Source organism: Narcine bancroftii, chromosome 3 (assembly GCF_036971445.1).
Source record: "Narcine bancroftii isolate sNarBan1 chromosome 3, sNarBan1.hap1, whole genome shotgun sequence".
In the NCBI taxonomy this organism is placed as follows: Eukaryota; Metazoa; Chordata; class Chondrichthyes; order Torpediniformes; family Narcinidae; genus Narcine; species Narcine bancroftii.
This window is the reverse complement of record NC_091471.1, coordinates 83,259,019-83,280,016: the sequence shown is the minus strand read 5'-3', so window position 1 is coordinate 83,280,016 and position 20,998 is coordinate 83,259,019. Positions and strand designations below refer to the sequence as shown.

General features: G+C 41.4%; 1 protein-coding gene across 3 annotated transcripts in view; it reads right to left on the bottom strand.

The window, feature by feature from the left end:
- LOC138757317 (uncharacterized) overlaps nt 1-20,761 on the bottom strand; it is a 111,489-nt gene extending 90,728 nt beyond the window's left edge. Inside the window, exons 1-3 of one of the 3 annotated variants that reach the window (XM_069924445.1) lie at nt 20,545-20,761; nt 4,975-5,128; nt 524-636 (exon numbers count right to left, since the gene is read on the bottom strand). In XM_069924445.1, the coding sequence (XP_069780546.1) occupies nt 524-636; nt 4,975-5,128; nt 20,545-20,728 (451 nt within the window). In that variant the 5' untranslated portion in view covers nt 20,729-20,761. The remainder of the gene's footprint in view (nt 1-523; nt 637-4,974; nt 5,129-20,544) is intronic. The other 2 variants (XM_069924444.1, XM_069924443.1) reach the window with 2 other exon arrangements.
- Between the last annotated feature and the right edge of the window lie 237 nt (nt 20,762-20,998).

Here is a 20,998-nt window from a genome sequence, read left to right as displayed (position 1 = left end):
AATAAAATATCCTTTATTCAAATAGAACAACTAAAATATTTGAGGAACAGCTGGAGACTCCCCATTACAGTTATCATTAAATAAAGAGAAATCACTCATATGAAATCACATCACTGATTTATAGCTCCCATGTTAATTAGACTTTGGGTTCATTCTTTCTTTCTGAAAAGTGAAAATATTACAATACCTATGTCCTGTTTACAGTAACAGTTGCCAACATGGCCTGTTTCTGCTCCGTAAATGATTATATGGTTATGGTTATAAGACACGGCTATTGCCAAGAAACATAATGACCTATCCACACACAAAAACAAAATGCCACAAATGCTGGAAATTGGAAACAAAAACAGAAAATTCAAAGATGAGAGCATCCATCAAGAGATAATGTTTAGTGTTTGAAATAAATGTTAAATTGTGTACATTTTTCCATTAATACTGAGTTACTACTATTTTCTGTTTTATTACCAAAAAAAATCAAATCTCTACTCAAAACTATTGTAAAAAAAAGCTGCAGTATCATTACCTGTATCAATGGTGAAATTTGAAGACTTGAGAACCGTTTCTCCATTAAAACAAGTCAAGCTGAAGGTGTAAGGAGTTCCTGGTTTGCGATCTGTTAGCTTCAAACTACCATTTCTGAAATTGAAAGGTTAATTGAATATATACACCCAAAAAGTGCTGAAAAATTAAACTTTAAATGTGAATCACAAAAACATCTTAAATATGTTGTGCAGCAATTCATTGGCTAAAACATTGCGATAAATTGCATTTTCTTCAATCCATGTATTATTTTTAAATTGTAGCTAATCATAAAGTGAAGTCTCAGCACCCACAAATCACAATTAAAATTGACAGAAATAATGAAAGTACACCACCTAACATATTGACAACATGAAAATGTTGGAATTATTTTTTCTTTCTCATTCAGAAAATTTCTGTGAAGTTTGAGTTGACTATTTGATAAGAGCTTCCTGTTTACTTTTGAATGCAAAAAAAGGTGGCACAACATTTTGGCACAATTTATATCCAAGTTTCAACACAATCCAGCCAGAATGACATAGCGATTTGAGATGTACATATAATTAAATCTACTGAAAAAGGAAACAATTCCATGCTGAGCATTTTCTGGTCACATTTTGTTGACGAGACCTAAATCAGGACTGGTGTACCGCATATACTCGTGTAATAGTTGATCTGGTCCCATTTTTTTGGCCTAGAATCATGTATTTTAGGTGTAAATGTCAACCCCACCCCCCCTATTTTTGGCCACGAACAGCCATCCACCAGAGTTCCCAGCGCCCCAACTGCGAATCCTTGCTCCGGCCACCCACCTACCAGAGTTCCCAATCCTCCAACCATGGATCTCCGCCCCAGCCACTCACCCACCAGAGCTCCCAATGCCCTGACCGCGAATCCTCACCTCAGCCTCCTGCTCACCAAAGCTCCCAACCGTGGATCCTCGCCCCAGTCACCTGCCCACTGGAGATCCTGATGCCCAACCATGGTTCCTCACCATGCCCACTAGAACTCCTGACGCCTCGACTGTAGATCCTCACTTCAGCTTCATGCTCACTGGAGCTTGATGCCCTGACTGCCAATCCTCGCCTTGTCTGCCCACCCATCTGAGCTCCTGACACCCTGAACACAGATCCTCACCTCAGCCACCCACCCATCTGAGTTCATGATGCACCAGGCGGATTTCCACACAGCCCCAGCCATCTACATAGGTATTTAACGTGGTCAAAAGTAGTATCCAGGTAAAAGTTGACCCCTCCCCCACCCCCCAAGTCAACCCGAAAATTTGGCCCCAAAACTCGACTATATATGCTCCTCAATACTATATGACAAAACACAAATACTGGAGGAACTCAGGTCTTGCAGTGTCCATAGGAAGCAAAGATATATAACCGAGGTTTCAAGCCTGAGCCTTCAAGGCTTCAATATTATACGAGCACAGCATGTGAGAATCCACCACCTTCTGCCGATAAATAATAATAAAATCCACTTTAACTCTTCTGATTACATTAGCGGTAAGAGCATTCTCCCCCAAAAATGGATAGATCAGGTGAGGATCATAATTCCAAGCGATCTCAAGGAATTTAAACAGATGAAGAATGCTTTAACCTTTGGAAAGCAGCCACTTTAAATCCTGTTTCTGTAAATCTTTACTAATAATTTACATTTTGATTACACCATGGCTTCCTTTCTCTAAATGCACATACCAGTATGCAATATTGTGTTTAAAATTGCTAATATGCCTCATTCATCCTGCCTCTTTCGGTCCTTTACTCTTTTTAGTTAAATGGATTAATATCATTTGACATGAATGATAAGTGAAATCCAACAAGCTAGAGGAACACAAAAGTTCATTAGAAAGAAGTCTGAAACACCAAGCACCTGCGCTACTAGTACAAGTAGTTTGTCCTTTCAGTTTAACTTACTCATGAATCATTTTGTTTTAATTAATTTACCTTGCATAATTCTTCTCCAGATCCAGGACATACATTTGATCCTTTCCCTCTTTTCCAAGGAATCTACTGACTGCAGCCTAGAAATCCATACAGTTGTTTGACATTGACTTCAGCTACAAGTGTGATATAACCGCCTAGTGATTACCCAAAGGAAATAAAATTTAGTAACATTGACGGTAAAACTTCAATAGTCCGGTCTTCTCTAGACATTAGAGGTACTCGATCATTGGACATCAATCCTAATATATAATAACCCAATGCCCCCATATTTCACTTAATGTATGGAACAATATAATAAGTTCTCCAGTGAACCTAGTTTGTTTCAAGGCTGTAGGAAAAGCAGACCCCAGTGTAGTGACTTCCTTGAAGTTGCTTGGAGGTTAAATTAGACATTTATCCATGATTCCTTTCCAATCATTTCTAACACAAATTCAGTTATATTTTAAATCCTTTATTCTTAACAGTACAGAGCTTAAAAGATATTCAACTGATTATTAAACAATAGTGAAAATGGTCAATAGAAATTATAGACCCCCTAACTCGCCTGCCTTTAGGTTTTGACTGCCAATGCTGGCTGAAGAACCTTCTTTTAAACACTGCCGAACTGACGTGTGTTCCAACCACTGTTTGTGCCAGGCTGAGCACAGCACACATGCGCACCATGCTCCACATGGCAGCCATTCAGCGCTGGGCCTGGGCCAAGTGCGCATGTGTCGACCCAGGCCATGGCACATGTGCACTGGTGGACATGCTGGCCTTGGCTGAAGCTGCTGCCTCTGAGCCAACCGTGCATGCGCTGGCCACACTATTGCTCCATAAGCTTGCTTGCATCGAATGGGAAGAGGCCCATGGACCCTGGGATACTGCTAGTGCCCACAGCCAAAACAGCAGGTACATGATGAGCGTATGGCTTTTACACCCAGCATAGGTGTACCACCCTCTCACATTCTCATACCCCAGTTTACACTGATGACTCTTTTAATTATTGATATTCAGAAGGGTAATGGGTTTCAGGTCCATGGATCCTGGAAAGTGGCCACGTAGATAAGGTAGTAAAGAAGTGAATGGTCTGCCTTCCTTCACTGGGTGAGGCATTGAATTGAAAAGTCATGTAAAGCTTTAGTTCGGCTGCATAAAGCATTGAGTATCTGGTCATCCCATTACAGGAAGGATGTGGAGGGAACAGGGAGATTTTCCAAGATTAGAGGACAATAACTATAACGGGAGTTGGAAAGTTTCCCTGGAGTATCAGAGGAAGTAAAGAGATCTGATAAAAGTTCATAAGATCATGAGAGCCATTGATAGAGTACACTGTCAGAATCTTTTTTTCCCCCAGGATAAAAACATCATATGGAAAGGGAAAAGGTTGGCTTTGTGATAGGGGAGCAGTTTCAAGGACATATGTGGGGCAAGTTTTTAAACTTCACAGTGTGGTAGGTGTGTGAAATAAACTGTAAGGAGCAGAACTGAAAGCAGATACTTTAGTAACGGTTTCAAGGCTTCCAGAAAGAAACCTGAATATGCAGGAAATAGAGGAGCTTCAGCTGAATTTGAGCATCATGTTCAGCACAGAAATGTGGGCTAACAAGGCGGTTCCTGGGTTGGATTGTTCTATGAGCAAGTCAGATGCCAAATCATTGGGATTTCTGAACAACTGAATGGCAGATTAGTCTTTTTTTAATTGGAATGTAAGGTCTTTTGATAAAGGTCAACAAAAAAAATGTGTAACAAAATGTTATTACAATACTTAGTTGATCTTAACTCTGTATCAAAAAGTTCACAACTGGGCCATGCATGAGTTTATGTGAAATTGGAGTGTCTAAAAGTTAACAATAATAGTTCAAAGACCTCATAACTATGGATCTCCATCAGAAGGGGGTAAAATATTTTTTGGTGGTGGGACATGGAAGATTAACAGTTGACATGAGAGCTTATTCTCATTTGCTGTTCCTCATTGTGGCAGTGGTTCAATCATGGTTGAGGTTCATGCCCATGATATCTCCCCGTAGCCTGCTGAGGACTGGCTTCAGGGGAAGCCCAAGGGAAGCAGGCTTGTTCTACTTATCATGACAAAATTTTAGGCACAGCAGCCTAGAGGCAGAGCAAAGGGAAAGGAAATCACTGATTTGCTTGGAGAGAAGAACAGAACACTCAGCTCATTGGTGGTCCATGATCCCATCATCCCAGTTGCCTCTGTCCAAATCGATTCTGTCTGCTTATCAACAGAGGAGTCAGTAGGTTCCTGCACTCCTCATCAGATCACTGATCCAACCCACGGTGACATTGTTCATAAATTTAAGGTTTTTCTGATTTATATCTTAATGAATAAAAATATAATACTGAGAAAAGCTGTAAACTTAAAGTCATCAAACAATACAACAGGAAATGCTGGAGATATGCAGCATTTCAGATAATAGCCTTGAAAAGAGATGGCCCTTCAGCAGAACAGGTTGTATAAAAGCTTGATTATTCTCTTCTTCTAACCTGCAGCATATTGATTTACCTTGGCAATAGGAATATTTCATCTTCCTTCCTTCCTTCCACAATGATAAGGAGGACACATTCAAATATGGAAAAAAGGTGTGAATCCCATTCAATGTGGAGTGTAGTAGAGTTTTTCACTTCCAATTGCACATCAATACGTGCCTCTGTGGCCCCTGAAACATACAACATTAATAAATCAACTGGAGCTTCACATTTTCAATTTGCAAGTCTATAAGCAAGACATGAAGCTGTTAAGATTTGATAATTTTTCCTCTTTTAAATGACACAAGTCTGCCAGAACCCACAGGCACTCGAAAAGATTTAATGACCTGAATAGGTCAACCAACACAAAAAATTCTCACTCAGAAATCCGTTGAACACCTTTCCTCACAATTTAATGCTCCTTTCATTAGACAAATTCATTCAATCACTTAAGTACAATTTGCCTCTTCCCTGTTTACTAATGCTCTCAGAGATAATACCTAATGCAAAGCTTAAAACAGATATGAACACCATTCTCGATTTGACATCATTAAATTGAAAGGGTTGCAGAAGAGATTCACCAGGATGTTGCAGGTTTAATATCTGGAATATAGGAGGCTGAGGGGTGACCTTAGAAGTTTTAAAAAAACATGAAGGGACTGATTGAAGCGAATACCCACAGTCTATTTCCCAGGGTAAAATATTCTGGAACTTGAGGTGACAGGTTTAAGGCAGTGGTTTTCAAACTGCCCCCCTAAACTCGATTTCCACCTTAAGTGATCCCTATGCCATAAGTGTGATTAGTAAGAGATTGCTTAAGGTGGTATGTGGGTGAAATAAAATGTTTGAAAACCACGGTTTTAATCGTACCTAATTGACTTGTTATGTGCATGGTTTCATAATTCCAAAGAAAATGGGCCAATGACAATTTTTATCAAGCAAAATATTTCAGTAACAATTGAGTCTAGAGCAGTGATTCTCAACCTTCCCTACCCACTCACATGCCACCTTAAGCAATCCCTTACTAATGACAGAGCACTTATGGATTACTTAAAATGGTATGTGAGTTTAGGGGGGTAGTTTGAAGGTGAGAGAAGAAATTTAAGAGACTTGAAGGTTAACTTTTCCACTGTATCTGCTGTGAGCTGCAAGAGGAAACTAGAAATGGGTTAGATTATAATGTTCACAAAGATTTTGGATAGATATATGAATTGGAATGGTTCAGAAGGATATGGGAAAATGGAACTAGCTCAGAATGGAAACGGTTGGCCCATCTGAAATGAGCTGAAGGGCCTTTGTCATGCTAAATGACTCCAGTTCCCAGCATCCACACCATTTGGCTTGAAGTGTGAGTCGATAATTGGACAATGGAAAGTCAGCATACAGTGAAATAACAGAATTTCTGGAAGATATGAGAATTAACCCAGGCCCAATACATGTCATTGGGCAACCAAAACTGCAGGCAGAACTCCTGAGTGGTCTCACCAAAGTCTTGCAGAGCTGAATCATGATGTCCCAACTTTTGTACTCAATACCCTGTCCAACAAAGTCAAGCAGGTCGAATGCCTGTTTCACCAGCTTGTTCACTTAAACCACCACTTTCATGGGACTATGCAACTAAACCCCAAGGTCTCCCTGTTCTACAACACTTTCCAGGACTCTGCCATTTACCATGCAAGTCCTACCCTAGTTTGACTAACTAAACTGCAGAATTTTTAATTACAGAAATTACTGGAAATACTTAGTCAATCAGGTAGCATCTGTGGAGAGAGGTAGAACTGCCATTTTTATTACATTTTCTGCTTCTTCCAGTTGCAGATTTGCAATGGGGATAAAATTAAGGAAGTGCCATTAGGTGAGTATCACACGAGACTCAGCACATGGCCTTGCATTCATAAAAAGGTACATTAATCATTGATTTCTCTTGAAGCTTCCAACTAATTTGCTTCTTTGCTCACATCAAGGAAAAAATTAATTCTTAAATATTAACAAGAGAAAAATATTAGGAAAAAAGCTTCTCTGTGATCCTCGCATTATAGATATGAATGCTCAAAATTGTATGAGGCTTATAATGATATCAGAAAGAAACATCTGCAGGGTTCACCAAGTGGATTTAGAGAACATAAGTGTGGAATATTGTATTCAAAGGTTCAATACCTTTCAAAACAGAGCTTCAAAATTCATAACATTGGAGGTCTGTGAGGAAGCAGTAGATGAATGGGATTTATCACTTCTCCAAGCAGAGGTAATGTAATATCGAACATAATATAATGCAATGTGCTTAAAATACAATCTTCTTAAATGCTGAATGATTCCCTACAGAGGAGATTTTGAAGCAATGTGGAAAACAGTTGACTCAAGAAGTAAAATAAATGCTTCAAAGATTACCATTTTTTTTTCTTTGATAACAGTACTTAAACTTGTATTGTTATAGCATCTTTAACAATTAAAAACACTCAAGCTGTGTCACCAGAGCAATTATCAGGCAAAAACAAATAATTCCCTAACCAAGAAATAGGTAATCTAATAGGTGACCAAATCTTTAGTCAAAGCGTTATTCATATTTAATTTCATGTGTGCAATCGATTAATAATGAAAAACTGGAGATTGTTTTTAAACAATCTCCAAGTGAAAATTTCAAGTTCAGATAGAAAATGTCTTTGAATGATTATAAATTCTGTGTTGGTTCAAATATTAGTGATAATTGTGGTCGTGTGGCGGCACCTCAGGGGGCCTCACAAAATGAAGGACAAACGCGATGATCCAGCAGGCCGCACGAGGCCCGCAGCACTGCCCTCCAACTGGCCACAACTAAAGGAGCCTAACTGGCCTATCAAGGGAAGCAGATCGCAAATGGACCAATCAGCGCTGAGGGGGTTTTGCCCACGTCTCTCAGCTTGAGAATAAAAGCAGGGCTGTGATTCTAATAAAGCTCAGTGTTAGCTACACTCAACTGGAGTTTGTGTTGTTCTTTCTATGAACAGCGTGTTCTTTCTGAGCTAACCTGCACACAGCTATAACCTCTCCTGCACCAGAGGCTCCGCAGAGCCATTATTTGTAGCAGCTAGCTACAGTGGTGACCCTGACGGTCCAATTGGCACTCTGAACCCAGTGATGGAGGCAGACTCTTCAATCAACATGCTGTCATTGAAGCTGCTGAGCCACAAAAGGTAGTGGAGAAAGCAGACTCCCCTGCTGGCTGAGAGGAAAACAGCCTTCGCACTCCACAAGACGTCCACGCCCATTACGCATGCCGCCACCTAGCACTTCAGCATGTGGGCAGGCAATGGCAGCAAAGACCCAACTGCCAACCAACTGAGTGACCAGCCATGAGGACAACAGACACCCCTGGTGAGTGATATTGTCATTATCATCAGTGGTGGGGTGCAGAAGCCTGTCGATGTCTCTCCCCCTACACTTTCCTGGGAAACATCAAAAGCTGGCTATCGTTAATGGCTGTGCTGGCTGGCCACCTTAACAGGCTCCATGTCCAAGACTCCCAATCCGGCCGCCATTTCTTAGTGGACACGGGCAGAAATCAGCGTGCTTCCCCAACCAAAACTGACATCCACAACAGCACAACAACCCAGCAACAAAAGGCCGCCAAAAATTCGGACATACGAACTTATGGCACTCGCACCACCTTCCTCCCCGCAAAAAAGGCCAACCTCCCAAGAATTACAGCATTCTGATCAGGGTGGGGGTGGGGGAGGAGAGTCGTGTGGCGCCCCCTCGGGGTGCCTCACAAAATGAAGGATGAATGCGATGATCCAGCAGGCTGCATGAGGCCTGCAGCGCTGCCCTCCAATTAGCCACAACTGAAAGAGCCGAACTGGCCTATCAAGAAAAGCAGATCACCCCTCATCTTGAGAATAAAAGGAGGGCTGTGAGCCCAATAAAAGCTCAGTGTTAACTACACTCAACTGGGGTTTGTGTTGTTTTTTCTGGGAACAGCGTGTTCTTTATGAGCTAAACTGCATGCAGCTATAACCTCTCCTGCACTGTAGGCTCCTCAGAGTCATAGCTTGTAGCAGCTAGCTACAGTAGAGATTTTATTATGTTGATGAGCCATAACCAATCAGCAAAACAGCCGGTTTAAGAGAAAAGAAAAATGTCTCAGAAAATCAGTGACACAAGATAAACAAAAATTCCGGAAATGTATGACTTTAAATGCTGATAAATCCCAAAGACCTAATGATCCATGTGCTAATGTTTTAAAAGCAGTGGATAATTAGTTTATTACCTTTGAAAGATCCACAGATTCTGGAATTGTTCCTGTGGATGGTAGCGAATATAATCCCAGTACTTGAATACAGAAGGAGGCAGAAAAAAGGAGAGTTACTGACCAGGAAGCCTAAAGTCATTAAAAGGGAAATTATTTCATTTATTATGAACACATGACAATAGAATACATCAATATTATTAGCAATATTGATCATATGATAGTGGAATCTCTTTGAAGGTATTGGAAAATGCAAAGAATTAACTGTTGAATACCAAAACTGATGGTGTGGAAGGTGAGAGCCAGAGAGGAGAAAGGGCAAGGTGGGGGGTGGGGCACACAAAATGGATGAGGTGGGTCAAGGGTTTTTTTAACAATGGTAGAGGGAAAGCCATGGCTCGGAGAATAGGAAGATGATTCAGAGGCATTTGTATGTAAAGTTTAGAATTATTGTAGAAGCTGAGTGGGATGCAGAAGAATCGAGATAGCTGCGGGATTTGACAACCTTCCACTGGATGGTTATAGCTAGCCTATCTCCTGAGAGAGCAATCTAGAAAAGGAAGATTCAGAGATTGATCTCATGAAGGCAGGGTGGAAATTTTTGACAAAAGTAATTAAATTGTCAAATTCACAAGAAATAGGAACAGAAGTAGGCCCATTGACCCAGGGTCTGCTCTGCCATTCTAATCATGAGCTGATCCATCCTTCCACTCAGCCCAACTCCATAGTTTTCTCCTCATATTCCTTGATACCCCAACTAAATACCCACCAATTTCTACCTTAAATACATCCAATGACCTTACTTCCATAGCTGCCTGTGTCAACAAGTTCCACAGATGCACGGACTTCTGACTAAAGAAATTTTTCTATATCTGTTTTAAATTGATCCCATTTTATCCTGAAGTTGCACCCTCTTGCCATTGAATCCTCAACCAGGGGAAAAATCCTTGTCACCAATCTATTCTGTCTAAGCCTTTCAAAATTCAAAATGCCTCAACAAGTTCCTTCGTCATCCTTCTGTACTACAACGTATACAGTCCAAGAGCTGACAATCCCTCCTCATATGCTAATTCTGCATGAGCACAGAAGGCAGCACCAATGCAGTCATTGGTATTCTGTGAGTTGTCCTAAGTAGGACTGAAGCAATTATCCCACAGAAAGATAAGCATAGCTTAGGCATCAGCTTTGTGCAGTGTTGATCCATGAACCTTCCACTCACACGGAAGCAGTAACACTTTGCCAATTAGCAAGTTGCTTTTCACTTTGCTCTCAAAAAGGGATGTGCAAACAAGCTAAGCACATTTGACTGGACTATTTCCTGGAGTGGAAGACATACATGGAGATAAGTTGAGTTGTTTGCCCTCATAAATAGAGAAACAAAAGATTATTTCTTTATATGTCATGAGTACTAAATCTAATTTATCACCTTTTTTTTAAAACTTTATTTAAAATTTTATGACATGAATAAAATAAAAATTACATTTAAAGAAATAATAAAAAATAAGATAATAAAAATTAGAATACTACATCATTAAACTACACAAATTAACCCCCCCAATAATTATAACACAACATTAATCATCTAATTTAAAATTAGTCCAACCCTCCGCCCAAAATAAAGAGTGAAGAATTAATTAACAATGTTGTAAATAAAATAGAAAAAACCCCACTTACAAAAAAAAGGATAAAACTTAACAACAAAAAATATCAATACTAAAATAATACCCTTAAACATATATTTAAATCAAACATAATACATGTATTTAACAAATGAAATCCATTTTAAAACTAAGTTCAAATATTAAAATCATATATCAACCACATATTTGTTATACAAAAAATCATAATTAATAATACATAAATACAGAATTTCCATTAATACCAAGTTTCCTTTATAATTCATCGAGAGAACAAAAACATCCCTTAGAAAAATAATCAGATAAACTTTTTATTCCCTTCCCCTCCCCTTATATAAAAAAAAGAAAAAAAAGTTCAAACTCTTATAAAATTCTCCATATTCTTCATTTATAACATCTTCAAAATTCTCTATCGAAATTAACTTAATTTTATTAAACTCTTCTCCCTCAATGTATTTGTACTTAATTTTCTTCTTTTTCTTCTTATCACCTTTCCCCTCATCTTCCTCTTCATCTAATTCAACATCCTCAATTTTTGACTTATTATCTTCTGTGACATCATCCTCTTAAAAAAGAAAAAAGAGAAACAAAAAACCCCCCCAAAAAAAGAGAAAAAAAAGGAGAGAAAAAAAACCTCCTAATTCCCTCTCAATTACAATCAGAAAACAAAGAGTTAAAAAAAAATTATTTAAAAAAATAAACCTTCACTTCTTAACCCAAAAATTATAAAGAGAAAAAAAACAGGTCGGAGGTCACAACTACCTCCTCCTGTTTAAACCGCCCAAAGCGGTAACTCCCCCAAAATATTGGGTGTGAGATAACTCACAAGTAGCTTATGACTTCTGGAAACTAGTGCCCACCCAGTTCCCTCTCCCAACTCCCATTTCATTAAACTATCATCATTATTTAAACTATTTAAACTCTTCTCAAAAAAAAGATAAAAGATTTATTTTTTTAAATCAACGTTACCACTTCGGTCACCATTGCTTCCATTTCTTTTAAAAATCTGGATCCCACCTTACATCTCTACTCTCTTTGGAGACCTTGAAGGACTACATCGTTCCTGAAACTGCATGATTGGTAGAGACTGAGCAAAGTCCATAACCTCTTTAGGATTGTCAAAGAACTTTGGCTAATTTCCATCCTAAAAAATCTTCAGTACTGCAGAATACCTGAATGTTGCCTTATGTCTTTTTTTCCACAACCGTTCTTTCACAGAATTAAATTCGCGTAGTTGAAACATAATTTCTTGACTCAAATCTTGATAGAAGAAAACAGGATTATTCTGAACCATCAAAGGAGATCTATTTTGCTGGGCATTTCTAATAGCCGTGCGTAAAATTGTCTCTCTGTCACAATAGTTTAAACAACGGATCAAAACAGATCTTGGATTCTGTCCGGAAAAAGATTTTCTTCTTAAAACTCTGTAAGCACGTTCCAGTATTAAACCTTCAGGGAATTTATCCTGTCCTAACACTCATGGAATCCATTCAGTAAAAAATTTTCTTGGATCTGGTCCTTCTATGCCTTCTGGCAAACCAACAATTTTCACGTTGTTCCGTCTAGATTGATTCTCCAAATAATCAACCTTTTTTGCTAAATTTTTATTTTGGATCTGCAATGTTTCAATTATTCTATTTTCATCTTGCAATTGATCCTGTGCATCGACTAAACCTTGATCACACATTTCAAATCTTTCAATGGTTTCAAGCTTAAAAGCTCCATTAATGACTTCCGTCATCGCATTAATCTTGGAAATAAACAGGTTCACAAAATTAGCTAAGTGAATCGATACAGAATATATCTTATCTTCAAGATCCTTAACAGACATTTCAACAGAAGTAGATTCAGGCATAATGGGGTCTTGCTGTTCCTTAGAGACCACGGGATCTTCTGTCCCTTCCCTTAATTTAGTATCTTTTCTAGCAGTTTGACTTCGTATAAAAATCCCTCTGAAGATCAGTTATCTTTAAGCCAAATCTCTTTAATCATCTTCACTGAATCGATGTCTGGAAAAACCGTTGTAATTGAAGATGCATTTTGTAGCGCCACCACTGGAGCAGTCGAGTGACAGCTCTTGAACTCTCCAGCTGGTGGCGCCCCAGCTGATTCAACTGTCAAAGTCTGAGTAACAGCACTCACAGTGGCCGTTGTGTGAAATACTGGCACCTGTCCAGCTCTTTGGTCTGAAAGCTGTTGAATGCGACCTTCAAAGAGCCTCACCGGCATAAAACGGAATTTCAATGCCGAACTCTGTACGTCTTCCTCTGGATCCATTCTACGCTGAGTCCTGGCTTCTTGTAAACAAGTAGGCTCAGATAATTTCAGAAAATGTAGTTTTTTAACAGTCTGTTGATGTTTTCTTTTACTTTTTTTTGGCATATAAACCATTAGGCACTAATCCAACACCTCTTATTATTTATAAACTTTTAAAAAAACTTTAATGGGCACTTAAAGACAAAACAATAAATCAGAGTCAGGAGAGGTCTGGAAGGCACGTCTGTTCCCTACGCCATCTTGCCACGCCCCCCTAATTTATCACCTCCTGAACCTTACATCATCCATCACACAGTTGTCACATGGTGTTCCCATCAGTGGAGAAAGTTAACCAGATCAGGGAGAGCCAATTTGTATGTGCAAAGGCTCGGTCTAATGAAGTTGTAATTTTTCATAAAGTAACTAAAACCACAAGCCAAACCAAGGAATTAGAACCGAGGTCGATGGACATCAAAAGGAAAACAATCCATATGCCAAAATCATACATTGCATCAATTTAAATATTCCATCATTACTGATCGTCCTTCAGTTTCCAAACCCCTAAGCTTCACAACTCCTTCCTTATGCAGTCTCACTCTGTTTAGTGCTTTGTAATGAACTTTAAAAGCGACCACATTAATCAAGCTGTGGTTTATCAAAGTACCTTCTTGTGTCAAATTATAATTATATTCTTATGCTATATTTTGAAAGTTTTTGCTATGTAAAAAATTGTTGCTTACAATTCATGACATGGAATATCTGCAAATATTTTGAAGGGGGTTATATGCTGATAAACCATCTTGGTTGACTGTTTATGGTTGAAATGTCCATATAAAATACATACAACTTTCATTCTGCATCAATATCTTTTACTGGGAGCGTCAAATGGAAATTGAGAATTGTTTTGCATGTTTAATATAATGAACACAGTCTGTGGACTACATTTAACACCACTAATGCATAAAGCACTGAAGTACAATTTAGCATATTTTCCCATCAAGATACAGGGAGGCACAGTTATCAATTAGTGCAACGCCTTTACAGCGCCAGCAATCGGGACCAGGGTTCAAATCCTGCGCTGTTCGTAAGGAGTTTGTACTGTTATGAATCCAGAGGACTCCAAAACCCAGCAGCAATAGAAATTTACCAAGACAATGGTTACTTAAACAAAAGTTGCTTTTAATTTTCTTTAAACATAAAAACAGGATCAAACTTTAACTTATTACTATTAACTTAACCCCCTTCTAATTCTAAGTGCACATGTATGTAATGTGTATATGTTCAGGAAAATTCTTTGTTTTACAGTCAAATCATTCACTTCTCCAAGTTCATAGGTATCAGGCAATTCTTATACTGTGCACAGATTTTAACATTTATGAATCTTCACCAGGCCCTGGTCCTTAAAGTTAAATGGTTACTGCTCAGGAAGGTTCTTTTTTTATTTTTCAGAGAGAAATTTGCTGCTCATTGCACAAACACAAACTAATTTCCTCCAATCAGTCACTTCAGGGTCCTGCCGAAGAAAATTTCCCCATCATGGGTTTTCCAAATAATAATCTCCTCTTTCAGGTCACCACAGAATTCCTTGATTCCCTTATTTCAGGAGAAACACTCTAGCCAGCCATTTCCTCTTGTAAGGACTACAAGGGTTTTTGAACAGGCTGAATTCAGAACACACAACCAGTCTTCAAAATGGGCTTTTCAACAAGCTGCCAGCTTGCCATGTTGCAGCCTCAACTGCTACTGTAGAACTCAATTCTCTCTCTCTCTCTCTCTCTCACACACACACACACTCAGAAGAATCCTGTTTGCTTTTTTCCTTCTCTCTGCTTGTAAAAACCAAAAAATTCTCCCAAGCCTCCAAACCCAATCTTTGAAAGATCTTATCAGTACTTGAGCCGAGACTCTGTTCCAATTTGCACCTCCTTTTGAAGTTCTTTCCAAAGCAGTTCCATTGTCTCTGCAAAATCAAACGGGCCTCAAACATCCAGCTTCAGCAAAGCTCTTGCATTTTAAATGAGATGTATTTTGTGAAGTGTCACTCTGTTTGACTCTGTTTGTGAAGAGACCTACACTAACAACCCCCCCTCCCCCCACAATCTATCTCTTTAAAGACATATTCTTCCATAACCGTAACAATCCATAACAGTACGTTCTCTCAGTGTCTGTGTGGGTTTTCCCCAGGGGCTCCGGTTTCTTCCCACCATTCAAAATGTACCAGGGGTGTAGGTTAATTGGTTGTAAATTAGGGGGCACCCACTCGTGGGCCAAAATGGCCTGTTACCATACTGTCTGTCTAATTTTGTTTAATACACATTTTTCAGCACATTTACAAAGTACATTTGTACTGTTAGCACACCACTAGTAAAAATTGAAACAACAAACATTAAGAATGCTGTCACATTGCTTATTAGTAATTTTAATTGTAGGTTTCTTCTCACCATCATTCTCTTCCAAATCTGTTTTACAGAAAAAACAAAGAAATTATTATATAATGACCGAACAAATCTTCCAAGATGCTAAACTCAAAGCAGGGATAGAAATACAGCACTGAATTGAGCAACAAGATCTCAGTTTGCACTTTAAATGCTCTGTTTGATATTTGGTTTCACTGAATTCATTGCAAAGTGGGGCAGGTCAGACAATGGGGACGTATAACAATACTACTGAAGATACATACTCCATCCTGGACACAAAACTTTTGCCAGTATTCCTTCAGTCAACTTAAAGGATAGGAGTATATTTCAATTTTGATCAATAGGTTCTCTGGGAGTAGTGTGAGGAAAAGGGTAGGGAGGAGCAGTGTAGCATGGGAGTGGGTCACTCACGTAACCCTTCCAGTGGGAATCTAGTCAGAGGTCACCACACCTGCCAATCAGGTCAGCACACACCTTGCAAATGGCTCCTTTGAATACTTTGTCACTATTGTTATTCATGCAGCTGATGTCAGCCAATCAAACAAATGGCAGGAATTCCAACTTTATAAAAGGAGCCTTTCCAGCCTCAATAAATCTCAGAGCTTAACTTCCCACACTGCGAGTGTGTGTGTTTCTTTGTAGCAGTTGGCTAAAATTGATGATCCCAACAGTTTAGAAGGAATCTAAACCTAGCGATGGAGAATGAAGCAGCAGTTGGCCTGAAGCTCCCGACCTTCTGGACAGTTCAGCTAGGCGGAGGCTCAGTTCCAAATCCAGGGCTTCACTGCAGATACCACCCAGTACTTCTATGTGGTCAGTGCCCTGGATCCACAGACTGCAGACAGAGTGGCCAACTTTATCCACAGGCCACCATCGGAAGGCACTTACACTGCCTTCAAAGAGCTATTAACTGAGACGTTCGGACTCTCGCGGAGAGAGCGAGAAGCACGTTTACTCCAGCTGGATGGGCTTGGTGCTATTCGATGGTCAGACAGCCGATGGGCCTCGCTCCTGCACATGGTGCCTAAAGAAACTGGGGCTGGAGACCACGTGGCGACTATCGCTGGCTCAACAAAGCCACCACCCCAGACCGTTACCCCGTGACACAAATCCAGGATTTTGCAGCAAACCTGCATGGGGCAACAATATTCTCGAAAGTAGACCGCGTGCGAGGATATCACCAGATCGCGGTGCATCCTGATGACATCCCTAAGACGGCCATCGTCACTCCATTTGGGCTGTTCGAGTTCCTGAGGATGCCATTCAGGCTCAAAAATGTGGCACAGACATTCCAGCGACTGATGGACACAGTGGGCCGAGACCTGGATGGCACTTTTGTCTACCTCGACGATTTCCTTGTGGCAAGTAGAACCTGACAGGAACACCTTCAGCACCTCTGAAATCTCTGCAGGAGTTCGGCCTCATCATCAACCTGGCCAAATGCCAGTTTGGCCTGAACACCATTGACTTCCTGGGCCACAGGATTACAAAGGACGGGGCCACACCACTGCCCAACAAGGTAGAGACCATCCGTAGCTTCCCAAAGCCCAGTACAACTAAAGATCTGCAGGAGTTTGTGGGGATGATAAACTTTTATCACAGGTTTATCCCAGCAGCTGCCCGAGTGATGCGTTCATCCTGATGTCCGGCAAGGAGAAGGACCTGACCTAGGACAACGAATCCACACGTGCATTTGTGGAAACCAAGGAAGCCCTAGCCAAAGCTGCACTCCTGACCCACCCCAGACCAGATGCACCCACGGCCCTCACAGTCAATGGCTCAGGAACAGAGATTGGGGAAGTTCTGGAGCAGCAGATAGAAGGAAGTTGGTACCCACTAGCTTTGGGTGGGCCAAGGCATGTACGGAGTGCGAAACAGCCAAAGTGCAGTGACACACCAAGGACCTGACCTGGTCCTTAGTCCTTTTGAGCCAACAGAATACAGGTTTAACCACATACACGTGAACATATGCTTGCCAGTCTCTCAGGGTTTCTGCTACCTATTCACAGTGGTCGACCGTTTCACCAGGTGGCCTGACGCAATCCCCCTGGCTGACACAGGTCCTGTGCCAAAGCACTTCTCTCATCCTGGATTGCAAGATTCAGATTGCCTCAGCACATCACGTCTGACTGAGGTGCACAGTTCACCACCAATTTGTGGACCGACGTTGCCAACCTGTGGGGCACTCAGCTACACAATATGATGGCATACCACCGCAAGCCAACAGCATGGTGGAGCGTTTCCACAGGCACCTCAAGACCAAGCTCATCTCCAGACTCAAGGGCCCCAACTGAGTGGACGAGCTACCATGGACATTACTGGGCATCCCAACAGTGCCGAAAGAAGACCTCCATGCATCCTCCGCTGAACTCGTCAACAGAGCCCCACTCACAGTTTCCAAGGATTTTGTTCCATAGGGCAAAGGACAGCAGGAGGAGACAACCAACTTCCTGGACAGGCTGTGCGTAAAGGTCAGTAACCTGGCTCCGATCCCACCCTCCAGACACAGACAAGCCAAGTCCAACATCCCCAAAGAACTCAAGTACGTGTTTGTACGCAGAGGACCCCACCATTCACCCATACAGAAGCCATACGAAGGACCCTTTCAAGTCATCCGGAACAATGGAGCCACCTTTGAGCTGGACATTGGTGGTAAACCAAAGGTAAACCAAGCCTGTCCACACAGACCCAGCAGAATCCGTGGAGACACCAACACCCCAACGCCGAGGCAGACCACAAAAGACTTTGGGGACACCGGTTCTGGGGGGGGGGGGGGGTGTCATGTGGCGGCCCGCAATTGCGGAGATTAGGCCAGCACATTGTGTGGCAGCATACACGGTCAGAGATCGCTAAAGCGATTCCCAGGACAATGAACCGGCGGGGGTAAAAGCTGGAGCAGTACAAGACCAGCAGCCCTAAAATGGTGCTGGCCAAGCTGCCCAGCTAACAGATCAATAACAGGCTGGGAAAGAAGGGTATTCACATGCAAGAATGTTCCTGCCCACTATTGTTATTCATGCCGCTGATGTCAGCCCATCAAACAAACGGCAGAAACTCCAACTGTATAAAAGGAGCCTTTCCAGCCTCAATAAATCTCAGAGCTTAACCTCCCACACCTGGAGTGTGTGTGTTTCTTTGTAGCAGTTGGCTATGTTTATATTGTTTGTATATATTTGCTTGAGTCTTTTAAAATAAAATATTCAAAAAAAAACAATGTTATATTCTGATCACTCTTCTCCAGAAGAACATGATGAGAAAATTATTAATTGATCTACCTGATTGTGGAATATTACATCTAAAATACCCTGTTCTCTGTTTAGTTCCTTGATGTCTTGTTCCAGACAATCTTGAATTCATCTGTGAAATCATCTTCCAGGAAAATATGGCCAATATGGCTTGTCCTGCCAAAATTAAAAGTCCCCCAAACATTTTGCTCCTGTCATATTCATATGTTGTTATTTATTGTTTGTTCTTTCTGCCTCTGGTAGCCAATTCATGCACCAAAATCTTTCACTGCACTGCCTTTATCCTGTTCTTCATTATTTAACACCACCTCCTCAACATTTAATAATAATGGACAGAAATGAGAACACTCAGCTCTCAATGTCAGCCTCATCAATGGCAACTAGATCAAATCTTTTGTCCACCATCCTGATTATGAACTTCTTTGTATTGTCCTTAATGCTTTGAGGATCCAGCTATAGAATCATTAATTTTAACTTCTGTCTGATACAGTTTTAGATATTAGCATAGCTAGTGTGTTAATATATCTCCACTTGTGTAGCATCGAGTTGAATCAGAGTTTTGGATTGAAGGAAAATTAGGGTTATGTAAACTGCAGCAGCAAATCAAGACAGGCTAAAAGATTGTGCAAAACAATTCCAGGGGCATCAGAATCAAGTTTATTGTCATGAACAGGTGTCATGAAATTTGTTGTGTTTTGCAGAACCACAAGGTGCAAAATTACAAAGACGTAAATACAAGATTTTAAAAAGTAGTGCAAAGAAAGAAAAATGAAGTTTTGTTCATAGGTTCATTGTCCGTTCAGAAATCTGATGGTAGAGGGAAGAAGCTGTTTTTGTAACATTGAGCGTGCATCTTCTGGCTCCTGGACCTCACCCCTGATGACAGCAATGAGAAAATGTCATGACCTGGGTGCCGGGGTCCTGGATGATAGTATCTCAAGAGAGCAGCATCTGCCTCTTAAAGATGTCATTAATCGAGGGAAGACCAAAGTTCATGATGCTAGGGCGAAGTTTACGATCCCCTGAGATAGCAACATACAGAAGTGAAACAACGAGCCAGAATACTCTGGAGCTGTAGAAATTTGCAGGAGTCTTTGTTGACATGCAAAATCTTGCTTTCTTCATAATTACATCAACATGATGGTCAGGGATGTTACACCCAGGAATCTGAAGTTTGTTACCTTCATTTTAGACTCGTCGTATTTTCCACTTTCAATTGCAAAATGTGCAAATTGATCAGGAAGTTTTAGCCATCTTGATTTCAGAAATTTCTTGTTGTCAGTCAACTCTGGTCATCAAGCTATTTCTAAAATGTCAGCTGCACAAATACTGCCTGGGGTTTGCTGTAGCAATCAAATGAATGCATGAAATATTGAAAGAGTATTACTGAAGTTACATTGTCACAGCTTCCCCAGAAGGCGCAACTGGCCAGCTACAGGAGCTTTGATCTGCGAGATTTTCTGATGGAGATTTGGGGTAGGGAATTCCCACGAAAGTCGGAGGTCACAATTTTGGCACAATCGTTTTCTAAAATACTTGTGAAGTTGGCTTCTTTTGGAAACACGAGACCCCCGCCCCCCTCCCCCAAAAGAGAGCAAGCGCTGGAGGTAGAAGTGCGAATCGAGGTCAGGTTTTGCCTGGGGCAAGAAAGAGATTGACTGGTAATGACCCCGACGTCCTCATCCTCCTCCATCTGCGCAGCGTTAACTCGGGAGATCCGCCAATTGGGCTGCGGTCGGTCCCTCCACTCAACTCTCCCCCTCGTCTCCAGCGGACCGAGCATTATCGCGGCTGCTTTTGTTCGAGGGAGCCTTACGGTTGAGGTCTTACCTTGACCACGCATGCTGGGTGCCAAGGACGCCAAGAGCAAGATGCGAAGGCTCATCTCGACCCCAGGACGCGGTGCGAAGACGGGTTGCAGCCGAGCTCTTAGCCGCCTTTCCATTGCGCGGCCTCCCGAATGGTCGTCCTCTGGGCAGAGAGCCAGCGACGTGCGCTGCTCCGAGGGGATCATTACTGACAGCGGACGAGGCGGAGTTCAGGCCTTCGCCGCAACACCTTCGCAGCTGATGGAGAAGTCTGGGGGCGGGGAAGGGGGGGAGAAGTCTGGGGGAGGGGGGGAGAAGTCTGGGGGGGGGAAGTCTGGGGGAGGGGGGGAGAAGTCTGGGGGAGGGGGGAAGGGGGAGAAGTCTGGGGGAGGGGGAGAAGTCTGGGGGAAGGGGGGGGAAGTCTGGGGGAGGGGGGAGAAGTCTGGGGGAGGGGGGAGAAGTCTGGGGGAGGGGGG